Source organism: Pan troglodytes, chromosome 2 (assembly GCF_028858775.2).
Source record: "Pan troglodytes isolate AG18354 chromosome 2, NHGRI_mPanTro3-v2.0_pri, whole genome shotgun sequence".
Classification (NCBI taxonomy): Eukaryota; Metazoa; Chordata; class Mammalia; order Primates; family Hominidae; genus Pan; species Pan troglodytes.
The window spans coordinates 131661620-131684312 of NC_086015.1; the positions used below are offsets into that span (position 1 = coordinate 131661620).

Genomic DNA, 22693 nt, shown 5'->3' on the forward strand with positions numbered 1-22693 from the left:
TCCCGGACCGTGTCTCCTGCCCCACCCCAATCTACTCCCCCACTCCTCTCATCTTCTGTGGGCCAGTTCTAAAGCTCGTTCAGTCTAAGGTGGAGACTGCGGCGGAAGTGGCCCTTCTCAGGGAGGCAGTGGCGGGGTGGTCAGGGCCTCTCACCAAGCAGGTAGGACTGGTCAACTCCATGATTCTGAGAGTCTGCGACTCTGTGACTGGTTTTTAAAATTGTTGTTTGTCACATACAGTAAAAATCACCCCTTTAAACATGTAGCTCTGTGCGTTTTGAAAAACACATTCAGTTGTGTAACCCCTACCTGAGTCAAAAGAGAGAACAGGTGCACCCCCATGCTTCATGCTCCTGTGTAAGCACCCCTCGCACTCCCGGCCCCAGCATTCACTCATCTCTTTTCCATCACTGTTGTTTTACACTTTCTAGAATGTCACATGAGTGGGATCACACTGTGTGTGGCCTTTCCAGCAAGGCTTCCTGGCCTTGGGATTCATGCTTGTGGCTGCACGTCCCAGCAGCTCCTTGGGTCACTGAGCAGGGCCCCGAGGTGTGGCTGTGGACGAGCGGATGGATTCACCTGCGGAAGGACACTCGGGCTGCTTCCAGTTTGGGGTGCCTGTGACTAAAGCTGCTCCGAACACTCTTGTGGGGTTTTGTGTGAGCATCGGTGCTTCTCTCCCATAAGTAAAAACCTCACCGTGGAAGGTCTGTGTTGTGTGGCGTGTGTTTTACTGCCACGCGGTTTCCCACCCCAGCTGCTGTCTGCATTCCCGCCTGACTGGGCATTTTACCTTTCACTCAACACATTCCCATCGGGCACCCACCCAGGCCAGGCGCGGTGCTCCCAGTGACGGAAATGGCCAGGATGAACGAGCTCTGCCCTCCCGGGCCCTCCTGGGCCCTCCTGTCCTGTGGGCAGCAGGAAAGAAACCAGGCAGCCTGGGGACACGCGGGACCATCTGGCTGTTGGCAAGGGCTCCAAGGGCATGAATTAGGGCGATGCTAACAGGGTGACTGGGGCGGGCCTTGCTGAGGTGAGTTTGAACCGAGATTAAGGCGGAGGGGCCATCCCATCCAAGATCCGGGGGAAAGGTTTCCAGGCGGGGGCCCAGCAGGTGCCAAGGCCCCGAGGTAGGTGAATCGTGTTATTATGCTGTGACTTAGCGACTTTTTGGATGAATGCTGAGTTCCAGGGACCTGCTAGAAACCTTACAGTCATCCCCTGTTCAATCCTCACAGCAGTCCTACGCAGGAGGGGCTACTGTCGCCCCCAGCTTACAGCAGAGCCACTCAGGTTCAGAGAGGTTGTCACCTGTCTCGCTGCACAGGCCACGCGGGGCAGAGCCAGCACTTGAACCCGGCGGGACTCATGGAAGTGCGCTGAACACCTGGATTCCCACCTCAGCTCGAATCCCTGCCTGCAGTCCTGCTGTGTGGCCCTGGGCAGGTCACAGGTCCTCTCTGAGATTCCGCTTTCCTGTCTGTAAAACCAGGCTGGCGCTGCTGGCCTCGCAGCACGCCGTAAGCATCCTGTGGGATGAGGTGTGAAAATGTCCTGGAACGGTGGGGCCCTTGCACGGTGGGGTGGGCACGCACCCATTCCGCCCCGAAGGGCCGTAGCCAGCCAGGCCCCCTCCCCGGCCCGCCGCGGGACTGCGCTGCCGCCAGGCGCCGACAGAGGGCAGGAGCGGCCCGCGCCCAGCGGCCGAGAGCGCACGGCAGGGCGGGCAGGGGCGGCCCCGGCGAGGCGCAGCGCGGGCGGGAGCCCGAATGTGGTCTCAGGACTGCGGCAAACACCTGTCGGACTGTCTGGGACGCACGACCTAGGGACACGGACCCAGTGCACGGTGTGGGGGAGGAGGTTAGCGAGGGATCCTGGGCCCACCCGTCTCCGGGCTACCCCACCCCTACCCCGCCAGTCCCCGCCATCCAGCGAGGTGCCCCGGGAGTCTCTCCGGGAGAGCGCTGGCCCCGGGTTTGCGGAGAGCCGGCCTGGGGGGGCAGGGCCTTAGGCTCAAAGGCCGCCACGTCCCCACGTGGCTCTGAGCACCGGTGATGTGGCCGTCCAAGATGAGATATACCCAGGGCCCAGTACACCCCAGCTTCCAAAGGCCTTCTGTGACAAAGAGAGACTAAACAATCACACTTATCACCTTTTGTATTGAGCTGAAATAGTAATATTTTGGATCTACTGGGTTAAATAATATATATGAAAATTAATTTCATTTTTTCTTTTTAAAATTGTGGCTAAGATATAAAATTAGGTAGACGGCTCTCACCTGCCGCTTGCGTTCTGTCTCTACAGGACAGGCCTAAGTTGGTTGTCTGTGTTATCCCATGTAATCCCGTCCAACTCTCCCAATGAGGCGTTTACTGTTATTACCCATCCCATTCTACAGACGGGGAAACTGAGGCGCTGAGCAGTGATGTGACTTGCTCAGGGTGGGTTATGGGCACACACCCAGCAGTGCCCACCCCATGCCCATGTGTACCACACACAAATATTCATAACACATGCAGGGGCCCAGACTGTCAGTGCCAGAGTCCACGTGTAAGATGGAGAGACCCTGAACACAAACACGCTGCCAGCCTCCCGGCTCATGCACAAGCGTCACCTGTGCACACCCAGTCTTGTGACAGCGTCAGGAGCACACACATCCACACTGCTGTTCCCAGACCCCCTGCTCACGCCCATGTACACACACCTACAGGTGTGCTGGTCTTCGAGGCAGGCAGTGTGGCCAGCCTCCCTCATGGCCCACAGTGCCATCCAGAAGACTGTATGGGGCCCTGCTGCTGACTGACTGGTGGGCTCGAGACCCGCCAGACAGTCAGGCCCCTACTCACCTAGGGCTTGGAAAGGGGGCCCTGGCTGAGACTCCACCTGTGTCTGGGGGAGCCAGACCCGAGGGGAGTGAGTGGGCCTACGCGGAGCTCCTGCCCTCCCTGCCCCTGCCTGCCACCCTTCTGTTGAGGGCCCTTCCTCCTGGCTGCAGCCATTTGCATAAAGCTCCCAAGCCCAAGGATCACATTACATGGAGGCCTGATGATAATCTTTGTTGAAATAATATTTAACACATGCTGCACTTTTAATTAACTATCTGAATAATCTCAAATTAATACCAGAGCTTTAAAAATAAGTTTTCATTTTCGCGTTTGGTAACATAATAGCGGCCCGGCTGGCCTGTTTCCCCCTTCTTTGATTTAATTAAAAGCCCTTTTGTGTGTCTCTTGTCACTTCAGAAATGGACAAAAGCCCCCATGTGGGCCAGCCAGGGCTCCCGCTCGGGGTCCAGGTCTGAGGCCAGGGCCAGGGTCAGGGGTACTTAGGGGCCCTGAGGGCAGGTCCTCCACTGAAGCTCCCAGCCTGGCTCTGGCAGTGCCACTGAGGGAGGCCACACATCACACACACTTTTGCCCAGGGACACTGGGGCACGGTCACAGAGGCCAGCAGGCTGCCTCCCATGCATACAGACACACGCTACAGGCAGGTGGCAATCTCCATCCCTCGTCCATAACACACACCGGCCAGGCTCTGCAAACATGCCCACCAGACCCTTGAGCCTCATGTACCTTCACGCATGCATGTGCACACACACAAAGTCACAGTCACATATACACCATTTGTGAATTGACAACCAGAGCCATTCTGGGCTTGGCATTAACAGTTGGCATTCTAAGTCCAGATCCAAGAAACCTGGGGAGCTGCCTGGCCCCGGTGCATGATCCCTGCCCCAGAGTGTGTGATGTGTGTGTCTGCTGCTTCTCTCTCTCCCTGTACTAACCTGTTGGTTCTGTCTCTGCACCTCTGTCGCAGGCTCAGGACCCCGAGGCCCGCCAGGTGGGCAGCCTCCTGGGGCTGGGTGTGTTTTCCCACTAAGTCTGCTTTCACTCGTAGGTTTCCTCCTGGACCTGAGGAGCAGGCAGGGGTCCTGGGGGCTTCTGCCTTGCCCCTGCCCTGGCAAGCCAAGCCCTCCTCTGAACCCGAGATAGACCGAGGGAAGCTTCCTCAGGCAAGCAGCCCCAGCCAGCCCAGCAGGGAAACTGAGTCCCTACGGAGGCTTAGTTTTCTCCAACAGGTCCAGGTTGCCAGGTGTCTCTCCACTTGGGGGGCCTGAGGCCTTGGGGAACTGTGTGGGAGGGGGGTACAAGCCAGACCCACCACAGAGCCTGGAGTCTTGGCAGGGAAAAGTGGAGGTCCCTGGGAGGGGCTGTGCTTCCCGCTGAGGTCCTTGGAAAGCTGGGGGCAGGGAGCTGTCGATTCCCCCAGCGACAGGGGCCAGCAGTGAGGCCCACCCGGCCAGGGGTGGAAGCAGCCACCACCTCCAGCTGACTCGTTCCATCAACAAACCCCAGGGAACTGGGTCTGTGCTGGATGAACATATTGGGCCCTGTGTCCACGTGATATGGGTGGTGAAGGGGTCCCTGCCCTCATCTCACAGCCAGATGGGTGCAGAACATAGTGCTACTGGGAGGAGGCTGGGCAGACAGTGAGGGCACGCGGTGGAGGCAGGGTGAGCGGGGAGGCCACATGCAGGACGCCGTATCTGACACATCGTCAGAGGAGGGGCTCCCAGGGCTGCAATAAGCAAGGCAGCCTCCTGCCCCCATCCTGGGTCCTGGGACCCAGAGCATGACCAGCAGAGCAGGTCCTGAGAACAGATGGCCCGGGGTGCAGTGGCCTCCCGAAACCCCGTCAACCGGCCCCTTCTGGCTCAGACTGCCCAGCCAGCCCGGGTCAGCTGGGGCCCAGTGCACTCCCCACCTGAGGGCTGCCTGGAGAGCCAGGTGAGCGTGTTCCCACCCAGCCCACCCAGCTGCCGAGGACTGGCTGGACCACTCGGGTACCTGGCCCTGCCCTCGCCCAGTGTCTCACCCACAACCACACCATCACCATCACACACCGGGACACAGAGTCACGGACAAGCCGTGACACAGAGCCAATGCCCGGGCAGCAGCCATCCCCAACCACAGGCTCACACAACACACGTGATCCTATGTGTGGGCACTCACACACAGTCACAAGTAGCCACATGCACACACACAATCCACATGGTCACACCCTCACCCAAGACCATGCACATGAGTGCGCGCACAGGGCCGCCACCAGCCGGCTGGTACAGACCCCAGGCCCTTGGCTGCTGGTGCCCCTGTGCAGGAGTGATGTCATGGGGAGGCCTTCCACCTGGGCAGCCAGAGGGGAGGCCAGACCGTGTCCTGTGTGCTGAGTGCCCGCTGGGCACTGGCGCTGGGGGTGTGCACAGGAGCTCTCACAGTAAGTCTCAAGCAGGGGCAGTGGTCCCGCTGTATAGAAGGGGAAACTGGCTCAAAGAGGTGAGATAAATTGATCAAGTCACACAGCAAGAAACAGAAGGAGCTGGGCCTGGAATCAGCCTGGACACTGCCAGTTCACACAGCTATCTCCTTCTGAAACCTGGGGGAAGTTCTGGGCAAGTAGGGGGCAGGGCTGCCCCTGCAACACCAGGAAGGTGACCCTCATGTGGCCCAGCTCAGCTGACCCGGAAGACTCAGAGCCCCAGATCTGCAGCGAGAGCTGGGCACTGGAGTGGGGGATAGGGTTGCCCATGCCTCTCAAGGTTGTCACAGAGCCTGAGGCCCTGGCTGGGAAGACAGAAGCCACCACAGCTTGAATCCCCGGCAAGAGATCTGTGTGTGACCCAGCCCCAGCTCACACAGAAGCCTGCTGTGCACAGAGACAGTGCTCCAGGCATGGGAAGTGCTCACAACAGCGGCTGCCACCCGCAAGTTCTTCATTCATTCATCGGCTCATTCATTCCGTCAATCAACAAGCCTGCAGCCTGGTGTGGGCACAGGTGCTGCCCTGGACGGGAGAAATGGGCTGAACTGGCTCCTGCCGACTGGAGCTGCCATCCTCCTTAGGGAGACAGACAGTGTGCAGGCACCAAATACACTCGTAAAGTGACTTCAGATCATGATCCTTAGCCAAAGTGGGCACGGAGGGCTTCCTGAGGGGCTAAGCCTTGAGTGACAAGAAGGGGACAGCCAGGCCAAGAACTGTGGGAAGAGGATTCCAGGCGGAGGGAACAGCAAGAGCAGAGGCACAGAATGCTCAAGCTCACGGGAGGGAGGCCTGGGGCAGGGCCAGGAGCAGTGGGGTGGAGACTGGGCATGGAGGCAGTCCATGCCAGTCCTGAGGAGCAGTGCCACTCAGCCCCTGCCAGTGGCTGCCTTGTGGGATTGGGGACACGGTGTGGCCAGAGGTTCCGATTTTGCAAGGAAAGCTGGAGGTCTGGAATTTTGCACAAAGCATCCTGATTTTTTTGTTTTGTTGTGTTTTAGAAATGAAGTCTCACTCTGTTGCCCAGGCTGGAGTACAGTGGTGCAATCTTAGCTCAGTGCAGCCTCAAACTCCTGGGCCCAAGTGATCCTCCTGCCTCAGCCTCCCAAATAGCTGAGATTACAGACATGTACCATCATGCCAGGCTTATATTTATTTCTTGTAGAGGTGGGGGTGGGGGACGTCTCATTATGTTGCCCAGGTTTCAAACTCCTGGCTTCAAGCAATCCTCCTGCCTCAGCCTCTCAAAGTGTTGGGATTGCAGGCGTAAGCCACCATGCCTGGCCTCCTGATTTTTAAATGGCCACAGTTTATTCAATTTTTTCTGAAAGTGTTCGAGCCACACAAAACCTTTCTGAGAGCCAAAAACAGTGTGTGGGCCACTAGTTTGAGACCTTACTGGGTAGTGAGGTCCTGGATTCAAATCCTGCCTCCCACACTTTCTAGCCATGAGACCCAGGCAAGTGACTTACTCTCTGTGCCTCAGCACTGTCATCTGTAGAATGGGGAGGAGGGTGTCTACCTTACAGAGGGCCTACCTTACAGGGTGCTGTGGAGGCGTAAAGGATTTAATTTACTCATTTATCCAGCACATATTTACTGAGCATCTACTGTGTTCCAGGGACCATGCTAGGTTTGGGGGTCACAACAGCCAACAGGAGACAGTCTCTGCCCTGGTGCATCTTACAGTCAATGGGAAAGACAAAAAACAAAATGAGCAACGGGAATGAGTACCACGTGCAGAAATGCCAATAGGAAGAAGTGCCGAGGAGAAAAACTAGGGCAGAGAGCAAGGCAAAAGGAGTTGAAGAAGGCATGCTGACATTTTAAACCAAGGAGGGCCTCACTGAGGAGGCGGCATTTCAGTAAAGGCCTGAAGGAAGCGCGGGAGTGAGGCACACAGATGTCCCGTGAAGTGTGTTCCAAGCAGAGGTAGCGGCCATGCAGAGGCCGGAGGCCTGGCCGCCCAAGGAGAAACCAAGGAGACTGGGGAGGCTGAGTGGAAAGACAGGCCAGAGATGGGGGAGGTGGCAGTCGTGAGATCAGGTGGTCCTGGAGCCCACTGCGGGGTGAGCTTTTCCTGTGAGTGAGGTGGGAGCCAAGGGAGAGTGTGGAGCAGAGGAGGGAGGATCTCTGACTTGGCTTTAACAGACCCTCCGGCTGCTGCAGGAGAATGGGCTGCAGCGGGATAGAGCCGGGTACAGGAGGGAGGGTGCTCACTGGTCCAGGCGGGACCAGCGGCCGGAACTGGGAGGGGGAGACGTCTCTGGGGAGACGTCCAAGGTGGAGCCAGCGGAGAGAGAGGCGTGGAGGCAGGTGCCTGCGGGTTTGGCCTGGGCAGCGGGAGTGTGGAGGGACTGTTTCCTGGAGCGGGAAAGGCGAAGGGGCTGGTTGCGGTGAATGTGGGGCTGGGAAGGCCAGCTGGCTCCCTGGACATGCGGGAAAGTGAAGAGAGAGGCTCCCAGGAGAGGGTGGTCCGGGGACATGGCGTCGGGCACCCCTGCTGGCACTGAAGGAGGCACCAGGGAGAAAGTGTTGTTGGAGCTGAGGACAAATGAAGCAGCCCGCCCGGACGGTGGCCGCATTTGCTGAACATTTGGAATTCCAGGAAAGGGCCGGGGGCCTGGAGGAGGACCCAGGCGATCCCCAGGCCAGGTTTCGGGGACTGCGGCCCCCCGAGGGGGTCTCAGCTTCTGGGCACTGGGGTTGGGCAGCCGGGAGGCCGCCCCTCCCCCATCGCCCTCTCCCGGAGCCTCCGCCCCCTCCCCCGCGCCACCTGCGGGGTCGGTCAGATCCGGGCCTTTGTCCCGCGCCCCAGCCCCGCCGCCCCGCGTGGCTCCCCCCCGAGCAAACACAGCTGAGCGCCCGGGCTCGCGTGCCGCCCCCGCCCCCCAAATCTCCGGGCCGCGGGGTGGAGGCTTAGCAGGGCAGCTGCGGGCCTGCGGGCGGGCGGAGCTCGGGGCGCCCCTCTCCCGCTCGCACCGCCGGGGCGCGCCTTTGTCATGCAGATGGCCCGCTGGCGGCCGGCCTCGCTCGGCGGCGCTCGGGCAGCTGACCTGGGGGGTGGGGGACAACTCCGCTCCCACATCATGCCGAGGCTCCGGTGAAGACCGCGTCGTCCTTGCCCTGGGACCCGCTCCTCCCTCCCCCCGGCGCCAGGTGACCCACTCCAGTCGCTGGGCGTCCCTGGCCTGTGTTCTTGCTCGCACTCCCTGCAAAGGAACCTGCTGTCCACACACCTGGAGCCCTGGAGCAGGGGCTGGGATTTGCCGCTGCCAAGGGTGTGGGGCACATGTGGGGGGCAGCCCCATCCCTCCCAACTGGTCCTAGGCCAGCCAGACCTCTGTACCCACTGTGGGTGGCTGGGACCCAATCGCTGCCCATTCCTGCCTCAGTCTTCCCATCTGTACTATGAGCGCTGCTCCAGGGCAGAGAGGACTGGTGGGCTTAGGAGGAGGCAGGAGCCAGGTTTGTCCCACCGGCCTTGCAGCCACCTGGTGTGGTGGCCTTGGGATGATACGTCTGGCCTCACATGCAGCGATGTGGCCTGGGGATGTGGATGCCCGCAGCTCAGGGCCCTCGTGGGCAATGACACTCATGCTTAGGATGCCAGGATCCCCACCCTCCCAGACCTACCCCTCTCCCACCCATCCTGACCCAACCCTAAGGTCCTGTCTCCTCCTAGGTAACTGGGGTGGGGCTTGACTGGGGCACACGCCCACTTTCTCCAGAGCAAAAGATTCTCCAAAACAGGGGTGACCAAATGGAAAGTTATTTACTGCCTAGTGTCAGGAGTCAGGCCTGGGGCAAGACCTGGGAGGAGAAACATTCCTGCAGCTGGAATCAGGCCAGAGGAGCTGGTGTCCCCTGCCAGGGTCAGCTGCTAGTATCATCCCAGGAGCACCCTCTCTCTTTATTTTGCAGGTGAGTAGCCTGAGGCCAGAAAGCAGTAGGAACCTGTGGCCTCCCAACCCTTGTCTTCTCCTGCAAAGAACGGAGGATTGGGATTCACGCCAGAAGGTACAGAAATGGCCAACACAGACGAGATGCCTCAAGTCTAGGTTATGCGCACGGAATCACATGGTATCATTCCTCATTTCTGGAGTAAAAGGCAAGAATACTGACAACAAGCAGTGCCGGGCAGCTGTGGGACAGGTGGAGCTCCCATGGACCCTGCTTCTGGCGTGCAGTTTGTCAATATGACACTCAAAATTCTGCGGAAGCTTTGATCCAGTGACTTACCTCGAATAATTTATCTTCATTTTTTAAAATTTATTTATTTATTGAGACAGGGTCTCGCTCTGCCACCCAGGCTGGAGTGCAGTAGCACGATCGCAGCTCACTGCAGCCTTGACCTCCAGACTCAAGCAATCCTCCTGCCTCAGCCTCCCTCAAATAGTGCAACCACAGGTGTGCACCAACACACCCAGCTACTTTTTAAATTTTTTTGGAAAGATGGGGTCTCACTATGTTGCCCAGGCTGAATTTATCTTTAAAGGGCACGAATAAGATGAGTGGACAAAGAAGACCCAGTTATGTCATGGGGAAACCTGGAAGCCACCCCAAGAGCACAGCTTTGCAAGTGGATGAGAGTTCCAATCTCAGCCCAGCTGTGTGATTCTGGGCAACTGTCCTAACCTCTCTGAACTTCAGTTTCCTCATCTGTAAGGTGGGAATAATGGCAATACCCAACCCCTCCAGGGCCGTCTGAGGAAGACATAAGGCTACATGGGTAGAATGCTTACCTTTAGGCACACAAGAGACAATAAATTTATATAAAGGAAAAAGTTGGTGGTCCCATATGATGGATTATTAAACAGCTTTACAAATAAAGAAGAGCCTCTCTGGGCCTCAGTTTCCCTCTTGAACAAAGAAAAATTGGTCCTGGGAGCTCACTAGGTGGCTCCTCGACTCTCTGCAGCGATCCTCCCTTCCTGGCCCTGGCTATGACTCCCTGGCAGCTGAGCAACTGGGTAGGAGAGGGACATGGCTCAGTCTGTCTGTTGGGCCATGCGTCATTCTCAGCTTAGACCCAGCCTTGCCTGCCACAGGAGAGGGCGGGGGAGGGGAGGAGAGCCCAGAGGCCCAACTCCTCTACCCCTGGGCCCTGACCCTCTGGCTCAGCCAGCAGGAAAGGCCAGTGGAAGGTGGGGGGCTTGTCTCACTGCCCTCTCCCCCAGGGAGGGGCATTTGTGGCCAGATCCAGTTTCTGGCAGGACTGGTTAGTCCAGGTGGCCTGGATGGATGGCCAAGATAAGGTCTGTGCAGATTGGCCAGGCTGGGCAGGAGACCCAAGCGGGACAAAGACAGGATAGCCCTGGCCCAGCCTGATTCACAGGTGGGGTTAGGAGCTGCCCCTGTCTTGTCCCAGCCTCTGTCACCAGATTTTGGGGGCCAGGCACCCAGGTATCCTCTAGGAACCTCCCGTCACTGCCTGCGGTGAGGTGGCACAGAAAGAGGTGATCCTGGGGAGAGGTGTTACAGGTCCGAGGTGGCCCAGCACTTGGGGGGGGGGCTGCAAGGAAGAGTTTTTACCAGCCCCTGATGAGGCTCTAAAGCCCAGAGACAGCATGACCTGGGGCTGCCTGGGTGTGAGGTTGTTCAGGATTCTGGGTTGCAGGTAGGCACTGTCTTGGTTTCTCTGTCTCTGTCTGACATTCCAGAAGCTCCCAGGGCCTGGCTGGGCCAGCTTCCCTCATGGGCTTGGTTCTCACAGACCCAGTCACAAAAACCATGCTGCCAGCACTTAGTACAGCCTCAGGCCTGTACCACCTCCGTCCCTCATCAGTGGGGTGCCCTCTGCCTGGTGGTTCCTGCCAGCCTCAGGCCAGGGGTTCAGAGAGCAAGTCTCTCTCATAGGTGCTGTAGCCCCAGGGACCCAGGGCAGAGCACAACTCAGCCTCCCAGGCTGCCAGCAATTCACTTACTATACTGAACATTCTGTTTCCTCCTCCACGACCACAGCCATCCCTCTCCATGCCCTGTGTGCTCTCCTGCCACGGTCCCCTTGCCCTTGCCTCTGGTCTGGTTCACCAATGGGGACACCAGCTGAAGACTGGAAGGGTGGAAGGAGAGAGTGGCCAGAACTACTCATCCAGCTCCTCCTGGGTTGAGGCTGGCCATGTCCTGACTAAGAGCCACAGTCCCCACTGTGGTGGGAGGGTGGCCCTCTCCTGGGCTGCAGCTTGGGAGAGCTCCAGTAACAGCCCTGCTCCCACTCCCCAGAGGCAGGAATGGTGGCTTCCTGCTCTCTGTACTGTCACCATCCCTTAAGCAGCATTGGTAAGTGGCCAGCTCATTAAGCCCTTTCCCCTAGTTTGCAGACTATGTCTCCTGCCAGGATTGGATCAGTAAACCTCAGGACTCTCACAGCCCTACAGGGCAGCTGGAGCCATCCCATTTACAGATGAAGAAACTGACTCAGAATCAAAAACAACAAATCCGGAGCCTTCACATTACTCAACTTCAAACTATACTATAAGGTCATAGTCACCAAAGCAGCATGGTACTGGTATAAAAATAGTCACATAGACCAATGGAACAGAATAGAGAACCCAGAAATAAAGCCAAATACTTACAGCCAACTGATCTTTGACAAAACAAACAAAAACATAAAATGGAGAAAGGAAACCCTATTCAATAAATGGTGCTGGGATAATTGGCAAGCCACATGTAGAATGAAACTGCATCCTCATCTCTCACCTTATACAAAAATCAACTCAAGATGGCTCAAATACTTAAATCTAAGACCTGAAACCATAAAGATTCCAGAAGATAACATCGGAAAAACCCTTCTAGACATTGGCTTAGGCAAAGCCTTCATGACCAAGAACCCAAAAGCAAATGCAACAAAAACAAAGATAAATAGATGGGACCTAATTAAACTAAAAAGCTTCTGCACAGCAAAAGAAATAATCAGGCTGGGCGCGGTGGCTCACGCCTGTAATCCCAACATTTCGGGAGGCTGAGGTGGGCCGATCACGAGGTCAGGCGATCGAGACCATCCTGGCTAACATGGTGAAACCCTGTCTCTACTGAAAAATACAACAAAAATTAGACAGGCGTGGTGGTGTGCACCTGTAGTCCCAGCTACTCAGGAGGCTGGGGCAGGAGAATGGCATGAACCCAGGAGGCAGAGCTTGTAGTGAGCCTAGATCGCACCACTGCACTCCAGCCTGGGCGACAGAGCGAGACTCCGTCTCAAAAAAAAAAAAAAGAAATAATCAGCAGAGTCTGTTAAGACAACTATAGAGTAGGAGAAAATCTTTACAATCTGTATCTCTGACAAAGGACTAACATCCAGAATCTACAAAGAACTCAAACAAATCAGCAAGAAAAAACAAACAATCCCATCAAAAAGTGGGCTAAGGACATGAATGGAACTAAAAGTAAATCTACCATTTGATCCAGCAATCCCACTCCTAGGTATCTACACAGAGGAAAAGGAGTCATTATACAAAAAATATACGTGCACACACATGTTTATAACAGCACAATTTGTAATTGCAAAAATATGGAACCGATCTAAATGCCCATCAATCAAGTGGATAAAGAAAATGTGGTGTATATATACCATGGACTACTACTCAGCCATAAAAAGTAACGAAATAATGACATTCGCAGCAACCTGGGTGGAATTGGAGACCATTATTCTAAGTGAAGCAACTCAGCAATGGAAAACCAAACATCGTATGTTCTCACTCATGTGTGGGTGCTAAGCTATGAGGACGCAAAGGCATAAGAATGAGCCATTCATTGGACTTTGGTGACTCAGGGGAAAGGGTGGGTGGTGAGGGATAAAAGATTACACTTTGGGTACAGTGTACACCACTCAGGTGATAGGCGCACCAAAATCCCAAAATCTCAGAAATCACTGCTAAAGAACTTGTTAATGTAACCACTTGTTCCCCCAAACCCTATTGAAATAAAACAAGCACCACTTGTTCCCCCAAAAACTTATTGAAATAAAAAAATTTAAAAATAAAACAAAAAAAGAAAAAGAAAAGAAAAGAAAAGAAAGGAACTGAGTCTCACAGAGAACTCGCTTCCCCACGGGGCCCTCCTTTATGGGACCCAAGAGCTGAACCACAAATGACCTCCCCCAAAAGCCTGGCATTTGGGCCACCATGGGGCCTGCTGCAGGCCTCTGGCCCAGCCCTGGGCCCAGCTCAGAGTTCAGGTGCCCCGTCAGTGCCCAGGGGCATCCAGGTTCCCCCAGCTGCAGCCCAGCCTGACCCCAGTGCTGACTTCCATGCAAGGAAAGGCAGCCCATTCTCTGTCATCTGCAGGGAGACACCCCCGGCCAGGGGACAGGCTCCAGGCCCCATCCCAGGAGCCAGCTTATCCTCTCTGCTGCCATCCTTCCCATCCTGTGAACTGCTCCTTGTCATTTCCATTCTTCAGGTGGGGAAACTGAGGCACAGATCAGAGCTCGGGAGCAGTGGTTCTGGACTGAAACTTGGGCCCTTCCTAACTGGATCTGCTGTTCCACCCTGAAGAAAGCCCCTCAGCCTCAGGACCCATGGAAGTATTGGGGTAGGTGTGGTAGGGAGTCTAGAGCCCCCTAGAGGCTAAGAGGATTGCAGCCGTGTGCCTGGAGCACTGCAGGCGGTTGGGGAGCAGGTGTCTCCACATCTGGGCTCTGGCCTCCAGAATGGGCATGAGGCCTCTGTGGGGCAGGAGGAGACCGGAGGCTTGCCCTTGGCCCTGCCTCCTCACTTCAGCCTCAGGTCACACCTCCAGCAGGGGCAGCGGCAGGTGGGTGCCTCCAATCCACATAGGGGCTCTCGCTCCCCTGCCCCAGGGCTGCTCCAATATTTGGGCCAGGGATAGAAGACAGCCAGCAATGGCCAGCCTTCAGTTCTTTTCTATAGATGCCTCTCCCCTTCACCAAGGGAGGAGCCCCCCTCTACCCCCAGCTAGGGATGCCGGTGGAAGGAGCTCTTAGCTCCCCTCGTCACCATCTCCCTTCATTCTCAGCACAGACCTTGGGAAAGGCAACCCAAGGCTCACCTTAGCCTGAGCTCCCCCCGAAAGGACTGCCTGGAAGAAAGGAGTCTGTGTGCAGGAAGTTTTGTTGGGAAGCAATGCCAGGGGATAGGAGTGAGTGAGCCACAGGGGAGCCAGGCAGGGAAGGAGGAAAAGCAGCAGGAGGCACTGCCAACCCGGCCGCCTCTGTGGGGTTCTGTGCTCCACCCCAAGGGGCCATCCGTGGAAACCTGTGGGAGGTGCTGAATGCTGTCTGGCCCAGGGATGGCAGAGGGGCACACAGCCATAGGCTCCCATCCATCCACTGGGCCACCCAGTGACCTCGTGCTTCTGGATTGCAGTGTGTGAGTGCCAAGCAGTTCCCACAGGCGGTCCTCACAGCATGCCAGCTCTGGCAAGAAGTGAGTTGCAAAGCTGTGCAAAGACCACATGGAAGAGACCATGATAGCACCGTGGCTGGGACAAGCAGGAGGTCAAGAGGATGTGAAGTGGGCACAGAGGTGTCTGATGCAGTCCACGGTTAAAAATAATGGATGTGAAACAGAAAATCTGAAGTATAGCAAGGCCAACAGACCATGCAACGACTGCCGCTGAAAAGATAGTTTATTACTCACAGTTCCTTAGAGGAGGGGGCTGCCCGGGAGGCACTGGGTGGGTCAGGAGGCAGAGGGAGAGAGGACCAGAAGGCAGGAGCCTCCATCATGGAATTAACGGTGAGGTGGGTAAGCAGGTGTAGGGCTGATTTGTTTGAATAATTTTGGGGCTCTGGGGCGCAGGGCTGCCCCTGGTTGTCAGGTCCTGGCCCTTGCGGGGATAGGGCAGAGGGATGGTGGTCTGGAGTGTGAGATTCCAAAAAAGAAGGTAGCTGGGGTGTGGACATTGGGTTGGGTGGTTTTGCATTTGAAAGGTGAGCTCAGAGCGAGTCATGTCATCACCATAGATTGGCCGACCATGAGAGAGGTGGTCCCTCCAGGCTCAGCAAGGCCCCAGGTGTCAAAGCATCAAAACACGGACACTGAAAGAGGTAGTTGCTGAGGTCACCCGCCACCCCTGACCAGCTCGGCCCTGCTTGTGGTATCACTGAGTCCTGTGTGTCCAGAGCTTAAATCAAGGTGGCGGCCAGCCTGGATCTTTGTTCAATGTTAATACACAAGTATTGGATGGGTCACAGTCCCTCCTGCTGCACCTGGTCTCAGTGCTGGAACTGATGCTCAGCAGCACCCCCACCTCACCACCTCTTCTGGAAGCCGCCACCTGCGGTCCGTGGGTCAGCTGCGCTGGGACATTTGCCTGGTGGGGTAGCCTGGTCTTCCTTGGGGATTCTGAGACCTCAGTTGGCTTGCCCTTTTCCAGCTGAGGTTGCTGCAGCTGCCCACTGGTCATTATCCCCAGGTACCGAAGGACCAGGGGAAGCCCCAGAGCCTTCCCTGAGTTTTAGATGTCTTCACCCTGGGCAGCAGCAGTAGTCTTCTCACAGTGGCCAAGTTGATCACCCTCACAAGCAGGCTCACTGCTGGGCTGTGGTTGTGGCTTCAGGTTCAGTGGCATATTTGTCATGTGTCCCATCCCACCATCAAGCCAGGACTGCTAATTTGGCAGAGCGAAACATTGTGGGGCAGGAAGTCTGTGTTCTGCAAAAGGGAATGATGGTGAGCGGGCCTCCTCCCCAAACTCCAGGTGTGTATTCCGGTTCCGGGGCCCAGCCTGGGCTCATTGCATGCACTGCCGCCCACAGGACAAGACCCCAGCCCTCGGGCTGCTAGTCAGGCGGGCACCTGAGCTGAGTCTCCCATGGGCCACTCCTCTTAGACCAGCCACTTCTGAGTAATGTGAAATAAAGTGAGGTCAGGACACCCATTCTTACATTCCTGTTGTCACCTCCTTACAGCAGCTCAGTCCCCTAGTCCAAGGCAATTGTGCAGGATGCCAGGGTTCCCTGAGGAGTAAGCTTTTAAACTTAAGGATTGCATTGTACATAGTGGATTAACTTCTCTCCTGGGTATCTAGTATGGTACCAATTCTGTATCATCCTGGGGTACACTGAGAAAGTCATCACTCGAATCATTTTCTGTGTGTTCGGTTCTGATGGGAAACTGATTGAGAAGCCTCCTGACCTGCTGGAGAAATGTTGCCACCAGATCCCCATGAGCCCTGGGAAGGGGATGTCAGTGGAGGCTCTGCAGCCAGAAGGCAAACCAGGGTGGGTGCACATGCGAGCTGCTGCCCCTCCATGGGGGGCAGGGTCCAAAGTAACCAACCTACCATTGAGTAGCTGTTAGTCTCAAGGGATGTCTCCAATCACCGACTCAGCATCTGTCTCTGCCACTGTGATTGCTTATTTCCCAGCAACAGTAGCAGAGACCGATGGCTCTACTCTTGCCCTCCTGGTGCCTCTGTTCATAAACCGCTTGTGCAAGCGCTGGAGTGGCCAAGGACACAGGCTGACTGGCGGCCACTGACCAGGTCAGGCTCCCCTGGTTGTCACATCTGTCTGTGGTAGATGCACACACTTTGTGCCCAACCTGTCCTTTAACCCCAGACCTCCTGGCCTCAGATCTCCCAAGCTCACTCCTTCTGGGTCCATGGCCAGCCAGCCTGGCCACACAAGTTCATGCCACTCCCTCCTCAGGGCAGGGTCTCTCCCTACAGCTGGAGCCATTGAGGGCACTGCTTACAGGGCTGCCCGAAGCACTGCTCCTCTGCAGGGGCGCTCCTGGGAACTGTAGAACAGCATGGGGGTCCATATTTGGTTGCAGACCCCTCTGTGGGCCAGGCCTTCATTTTTAATTCTATCAGGTGGCCTTAGGGGACCCTCCCATGAAGCCATAGGTGAGCCCAGGAATAGGTGTCAGCGCAACAGAGATGGGTGACAGGGAGTCTGGGCCTCCTCCGCAGACCTGCTCAGGTCTGGACCTGAGCGCCTCCGCCTTCTGTCACACAATGGGTGGCCACTGTGCCAGCCATCCAGCCACCTCAGGACTCAGTGGATCTGATCACAGCCAGCTGCCTGCTGTCACAGGGTCACTGGATGTCCCAGGCTCTGCAGGGCCCAGCAGCATTCCAGGAGCTCCTTCTAGGACAGCACGCCCTCGCTGCAGGACTCTAAGCAACTTCCTACCAGAACTGGCCGGAGATCCCGCACGAAGGCGTGTCTGTTGCCATCACATTGTGTGGCCAGGCCTCGGGGCAGATTGACCACAGTCAGAGCCTTCTGCCGGGGCCTGTCTTGCTCTGGGGCCCACTCAAAATGTGTAGCCTTTGAGCTACCTGATGAATGCAGAGCAGTGTCCCCAAGGCTGATAGCTGCTGCATCCCAGTCCCAGAAGGCCCACTAAATGCTGTGCCTCTTTCTTTGTGGTAAAAGGTGTGAGGGGCAATAACTTCTCCTTTTCCCCAAAAGAGATTTCACAGCCTGCGCCAGAGCTTGGGATCCCTCAGGTCCCCACGGATACAGCAAGCCCCATGCATCTTACCAAGATAACCAGGGTGCATGCCACACTGCTTCCCAGGCCTGCTTAGCACGGCTTCAGCAGCAGAGTGGACCAGCACAACATTCCATGGCACATTAGTTCCTCCTATGGCACACTAAGCTTTTTTAACTCTGATTCAATGGAACCTTTTCACACTGTTAAACTGCACATATGCTATGATGCATTATTACACCAGTGATTCCAGCTACATATTTTTTGGCCTCTCTTGGTCTTGGGTATCTAGGGGTCCAGAGGGATGTGGAATTACACTCATTCAGGTTCATGATGATTATTTTGGGTAGTGGGGTTTGGGAGTGATTATTTAATTTTGTTTTTTAATTTCTCTGTATTGTTTAAGTTTTAGAGTACGCAAGTTTAGTTGTGATTAAATAACATTTGACATTCAGTAAAAATTGCTGAATATATCATTTCAGCCAAAATGCTGGAGTCAGGTGAGTTTAGATGGGAACCAGGGGTGACCTAAGAGAACAGTGGGGGAGTGAGAAGCCGGGCTCCCCTGGAGGTGGGCTGGAGGCTGTCCTGGAGGTGGACTGGAGGCTCCCCTGGAGGTGGACTGAAGGCAAACCTGGATGTGCTCCAGGCCCAGGTTCACATCAAGGGGCATGATCTGCTAGGGAGGGTGTTGGAAACTGTCCGGACCTTTCAGGAGCTAAGAAGTCAGAAGTAGGTCCAGACCCCAGGAAAGAGGCTGACCGGATGAGACAGGGACGATGTCTATTCCAGCAGGCTGGAGGCGAGAGAGGCCCCAGTGTCATTAAAACAGACCCAGTGGGCAGGGAAACAAAAACAGTATCGGAGGCACTTATGTGATCCTTCAGCCGTACAGTGCTCTAAACCCTTATTCATATCTTCCAAACAACTGCAATAAGTAGGGTCTATAGTTATTCCCATTTTATAAATGTGGAAACTGAGGCAAGGAAAACTTTAATACTTCCCTGAAGGAAACTGAGGCAGGAGTCTAGATCTAGACATGGGGTCAGCATTAATTCCCTCACCCATGCATTGTTTTCAACAAATATTTCCATGTACCTGGTGCTGTTTCTGGTACTGAGAAAACAGAAGGCACCAACCGTCCCCCAACATACCCTGCCCCCAGGGCAGCCCCACCTGGTAGGGAGGATGCATGCAACATGGAAACACACAGATTTATTGTTACAAACAAGGACAGGGCCTTGAAGCAAGAGTATACAAGATGCTCACCTGGCTAGGGGGTCAGGGCAGGGCTCCTGGAACAAAGAATATTTTAGCAGAGGCTGAAAGAATCCATAGAAGTTAGGGGTTGAAGAACATTCTGGGCAGAGGGAACAGCATGTGCAAGGGCCCTGTGGTGAGCAGAAGAGTCGTTCATTAGGGGCTTCAAAAGCAGTGCCACATAGGGATTAGCAAGCAAGAGGGAGTCTGGTGGGAGATGGGAATGAAGAGGTGGCAGAACGTTGTGCCTAGGAGAAGGAGTTTGGATTTCATTCTTGGCTGGACGGTTTTGAATAAGGCAGTAACTGGTCTAATTGACATTTTCACAGAACACTAGCTGTTGCATAGAGTCAGGAGGCAAAGGAGGATGCAGAAAGACCCTCTAGGAGGTGATCGTGGTAACGTGGGCGAGGGGGGGTGGCTGCCTGGGCCGCAGCAGGGAAGGGGCTGCCCTCCTTAAGATTTCTTGCAAGTCCCTCACACTCTCACTTAGAGCCCTTCAGCTAGAACTTAGTCCCATGGCCACACCTACCTGCAAGGGAGCCTAAGAAATGTGATCTCTATTCCCAGCACCCCTGTGCCACGGAAGACTCTGGCATTCTGTTTCTAAGGAAGAAAAGGGGGATGGGTATTGCGGCAGACATCTAGCAGCTCTGCCAGTGTGATTTCATTTTCTTTTATTTTTTCATGGATATGCCATAATTTTTCCCCCGCTTGGTTGAGGTGCAGTTGACAGTCTGCCACTGTGATTCAGACTTGGTAGTGGTGATGGTGCCAATGAGGCTGGAAGTGGTAGAGGTTAGGTATTAGGTTGTGGTAGGCGTGAGGTGGCAATGCTGGCACTAGGGGTGGCAATGAGGATGTTTGTGGTGGCCATGGTGGCTTCCTGAAGGTGGGAGCAATGATGGCCGGCAAGGTGGGGGTCCAAGTACTGGTGGTGCATGTGAGGTGATAGAGAAGGTGGTGGTGGCAGAGGTGATGGTAGAGTCTCATTGATGGTGATGGACATGGTCATGGTGATGTTTGAGGTGATGCTGGTGATACTGATGTGTAAGGCAACAATATTGATCTTGCCGATACAGAAGGTGACAGTAGTAGTGGCAGTGATGGGTTTCTGTTAGTAATGATAGTGATGCCTGTAGCAGTGGTGATGATGTTGCTAACACAAAAGGTGATCATAACACTAAAGGTGATAATAACGCGGTGATGATGTTGCTAACACTAAAGGTGATAATAACACTAAAGGTGATAATAACACGGTAACTGATATAATTTGGATATTTGTCCCTCCAAATCTCATGTTGAAATGTAATTCTCAATGTTGGAGGTGGGGCCTGGTGGAAAGTGATTGGATCATGGGGGCAGATTTCTCATGAATAGCTTAGCACCATCCACTTGGTGCTGTCCTTTTAATAGTAAAAGAGCTCCCACAAGATCTCGTGTTTAAAAAGTGTGTGGCACCTCCCCCACACTCTCTCATTCCTGCTTTCACCATGTGATATGCCTGCTCCCACTTCACTTTCTGCTATGATTGTAAGCTTCCTGAGGCCTCCCCAGAAACCGAGCAGATGTTGGTACCATGCTTGTACAGCCTGCAGAACCGTGACCCAATTAAACCTCTTTTATTTATAAATTACCCAGCCTCAAGTATTTCTTTATAGCAACACAAGAACGGCCTAACACAGTAACGTTAGCAGTAATGGCAATGGGCATGGTGGTGGTGGTGGCAACGGTGCTGACAATGGCTTTAATTTCTCCATCCTCCTTATCCCAGACTCAGGAAATTGGGTCAGTCTACTTGTTCTTTAATTTTCTTTCAGACTTGTCCTCTTCCTCCTTATGCAAAAACAAATTCCCTAAGTCCAGCCTTCCCCTCTGAGGCTCACATCAGTAGGCCATCCCACCACTCCCACTCTTGTTGCTGCATCTCCTGACCTCCTAGCCACTCTTCCTCATTCACTGAAGAATTTGAAGAGACTCACAGGCTTTTCCATTGATCCCAGCTCTCCCATCTTCCTGGAGGAGTTTCTTGTCCACTTGGACAATCTGTCCAATGCCTGGCCTTTGGACAGGCTCATCCTCTTTTCCTGACTGGCTCATCCTCAGTGACCTTCTCCTGCTGTGCTCTCAGACACCTTTCTCCCCACATCCTAACCTCTGTCTCTGCCCAGCTTGCCTCGTTCAGCCATCCCCTGGTTTGGCCACTCTCCCCTTCACTGGCTCCCTCCTCCAGTGCTCAGTGCAGGAGGGACTGAGCTTCCCTCTGCTTCCCTCAGTCCATCAGCCTCCTCACTTCCTTCAGTTCCCCAACCCCACCAGTCAGAGCCAGCGGAGTCTGCGTTGCAATAGCATGGAGACTGCATTGCAATAGCATGCTTGCTAGCACCCTACACTGCATGCACCACTGTCTTTCTGTGGTCACAATCAGTGTTAGTTACCTATTGCTGTGTAACAGATTATCCCAAAAGTTAGCAGTTTCAACAACAACAGACACTATGGTCTCATGCCACTTTTGTGGGTGGGGAATCCCAGAGCAGCATGGCTGGGTGGTTCTGACTCAGTCAAGATGTTGACTATCATCATCTGAAGGCTTGACTGGGGATGGGGACCTGCTTCCAAAATGGTGTACACAGTGAGTGGCAAGCTGGTGCTGGCTGTTGACAGGAGACTTGATTCCTCACCACAGGGACACCTCCACAGAGCCATTTGAGTGTCCTCATGACATGGTAGCTGCCTTCCCCCAGAGCGAATAACCCAAGTGAGCAGAAAGTGAAACCCACAGTGTCTTTGATGCCTGAGCTTCAGAAGTCACAGTCTGTCGTTTCCAAAACATCCTGTTGGTTATCTATGTCCACCCCACACAGTGTGGGCAGGGGCTCTATAGGGCATAGACACCAGGAGGCTGCTGCCTTCTTCTACCTGCACCAGAGCAGCTTAGCCCAGAGAAAGCAACCCCCAAGGGACGATTGGTTTCAGTGTGAATTCCTAAGGATGGTTGCACGGTTCCTCCCCACGGCCCAGCAGCCTGTGCTTCTGTGCTTCTGGGGCCAGCCTACCCTCCCACTCTTTTTTTTTTTTTTTTTTTTTTGAGATGGAGTCTCACTCTGTCACCCAGGCTGGAGTACAATGGCATGATCTCTGCTCACTGCAACCTCCTCCCAGGTTCAAGCAATTCTCCTGCCTCAGCCTCCTGAGTAGCTGGGATTATAGGTGCGCGCCACCACACCTGGCTAATTTTTGTATTTTTAGTAGAAACAGGGTTTCGCCATGTTGTTCACGCTGGTCTTGAACTCCTGACCTCATGATCCTCCCACCTTGGCCCCCCAAAGTGCTGGGATTACAGGCGTGAGCCACCACACCTGGCCCAATCCTCCCACTCTCTAAAGAGACATTAAGAAACGTCTCCCTCCCCAAATCTCTAGCCTCTCCCCTGCTCTCCTGTCACTTTATTCTCAGGAAATGACCTCACCTCCAATTTTACAGAAAAACTAGAAGCTACAGGAAGTCCTTCATCTTCCTGTGACCAAGCGACAAACACACATCTCTCTCTTTCCTCCCTGCTGTTGTGAGAGGAATTGATTGCTGCTTCCGCCAAGACTGAACTCACCTGTGTGTGGCCCCAGCCCCTCTCCTTTCTGAGGACCTTACATGATGAATGCCCCTTCTCTCTACCACACATAGCCCTCCTCTTCCACACA

At 54.8% G+C, this 22693-nt stretch overlaps 1 protein-coding gene across 2 annotated transcripts in view; it reads left to right on the forward strand.

Annotated features, from left to right (window-relative positions):
- EEFSEC (eukaryotic elongation factor, selenocysteine-tRNA specific) overlaps window positions 1-11924 on the forward strand; it is a 284050-nt gene extending 272126 nt beyond the window's left edge. The window contains exon 7 of one of the 2 annotated variants that reach the window (XM_063806205.1): window positions 9250-11924. In XM_063806205.1, the coding sequence (XP_063662275.1) occupies window positions 9250-9257 (8 nt within the window). In that variant the 3' untranslated portion in view covers window positions 9258-11924. The remainder of the gene's footprint in view (window positions 1-9249) is intronic. The other variant, XM_054680973.2, reaches the window with a different exon arrangement.
- Window positions 11925-22693: the final 10769 nt, after the last annotated feature.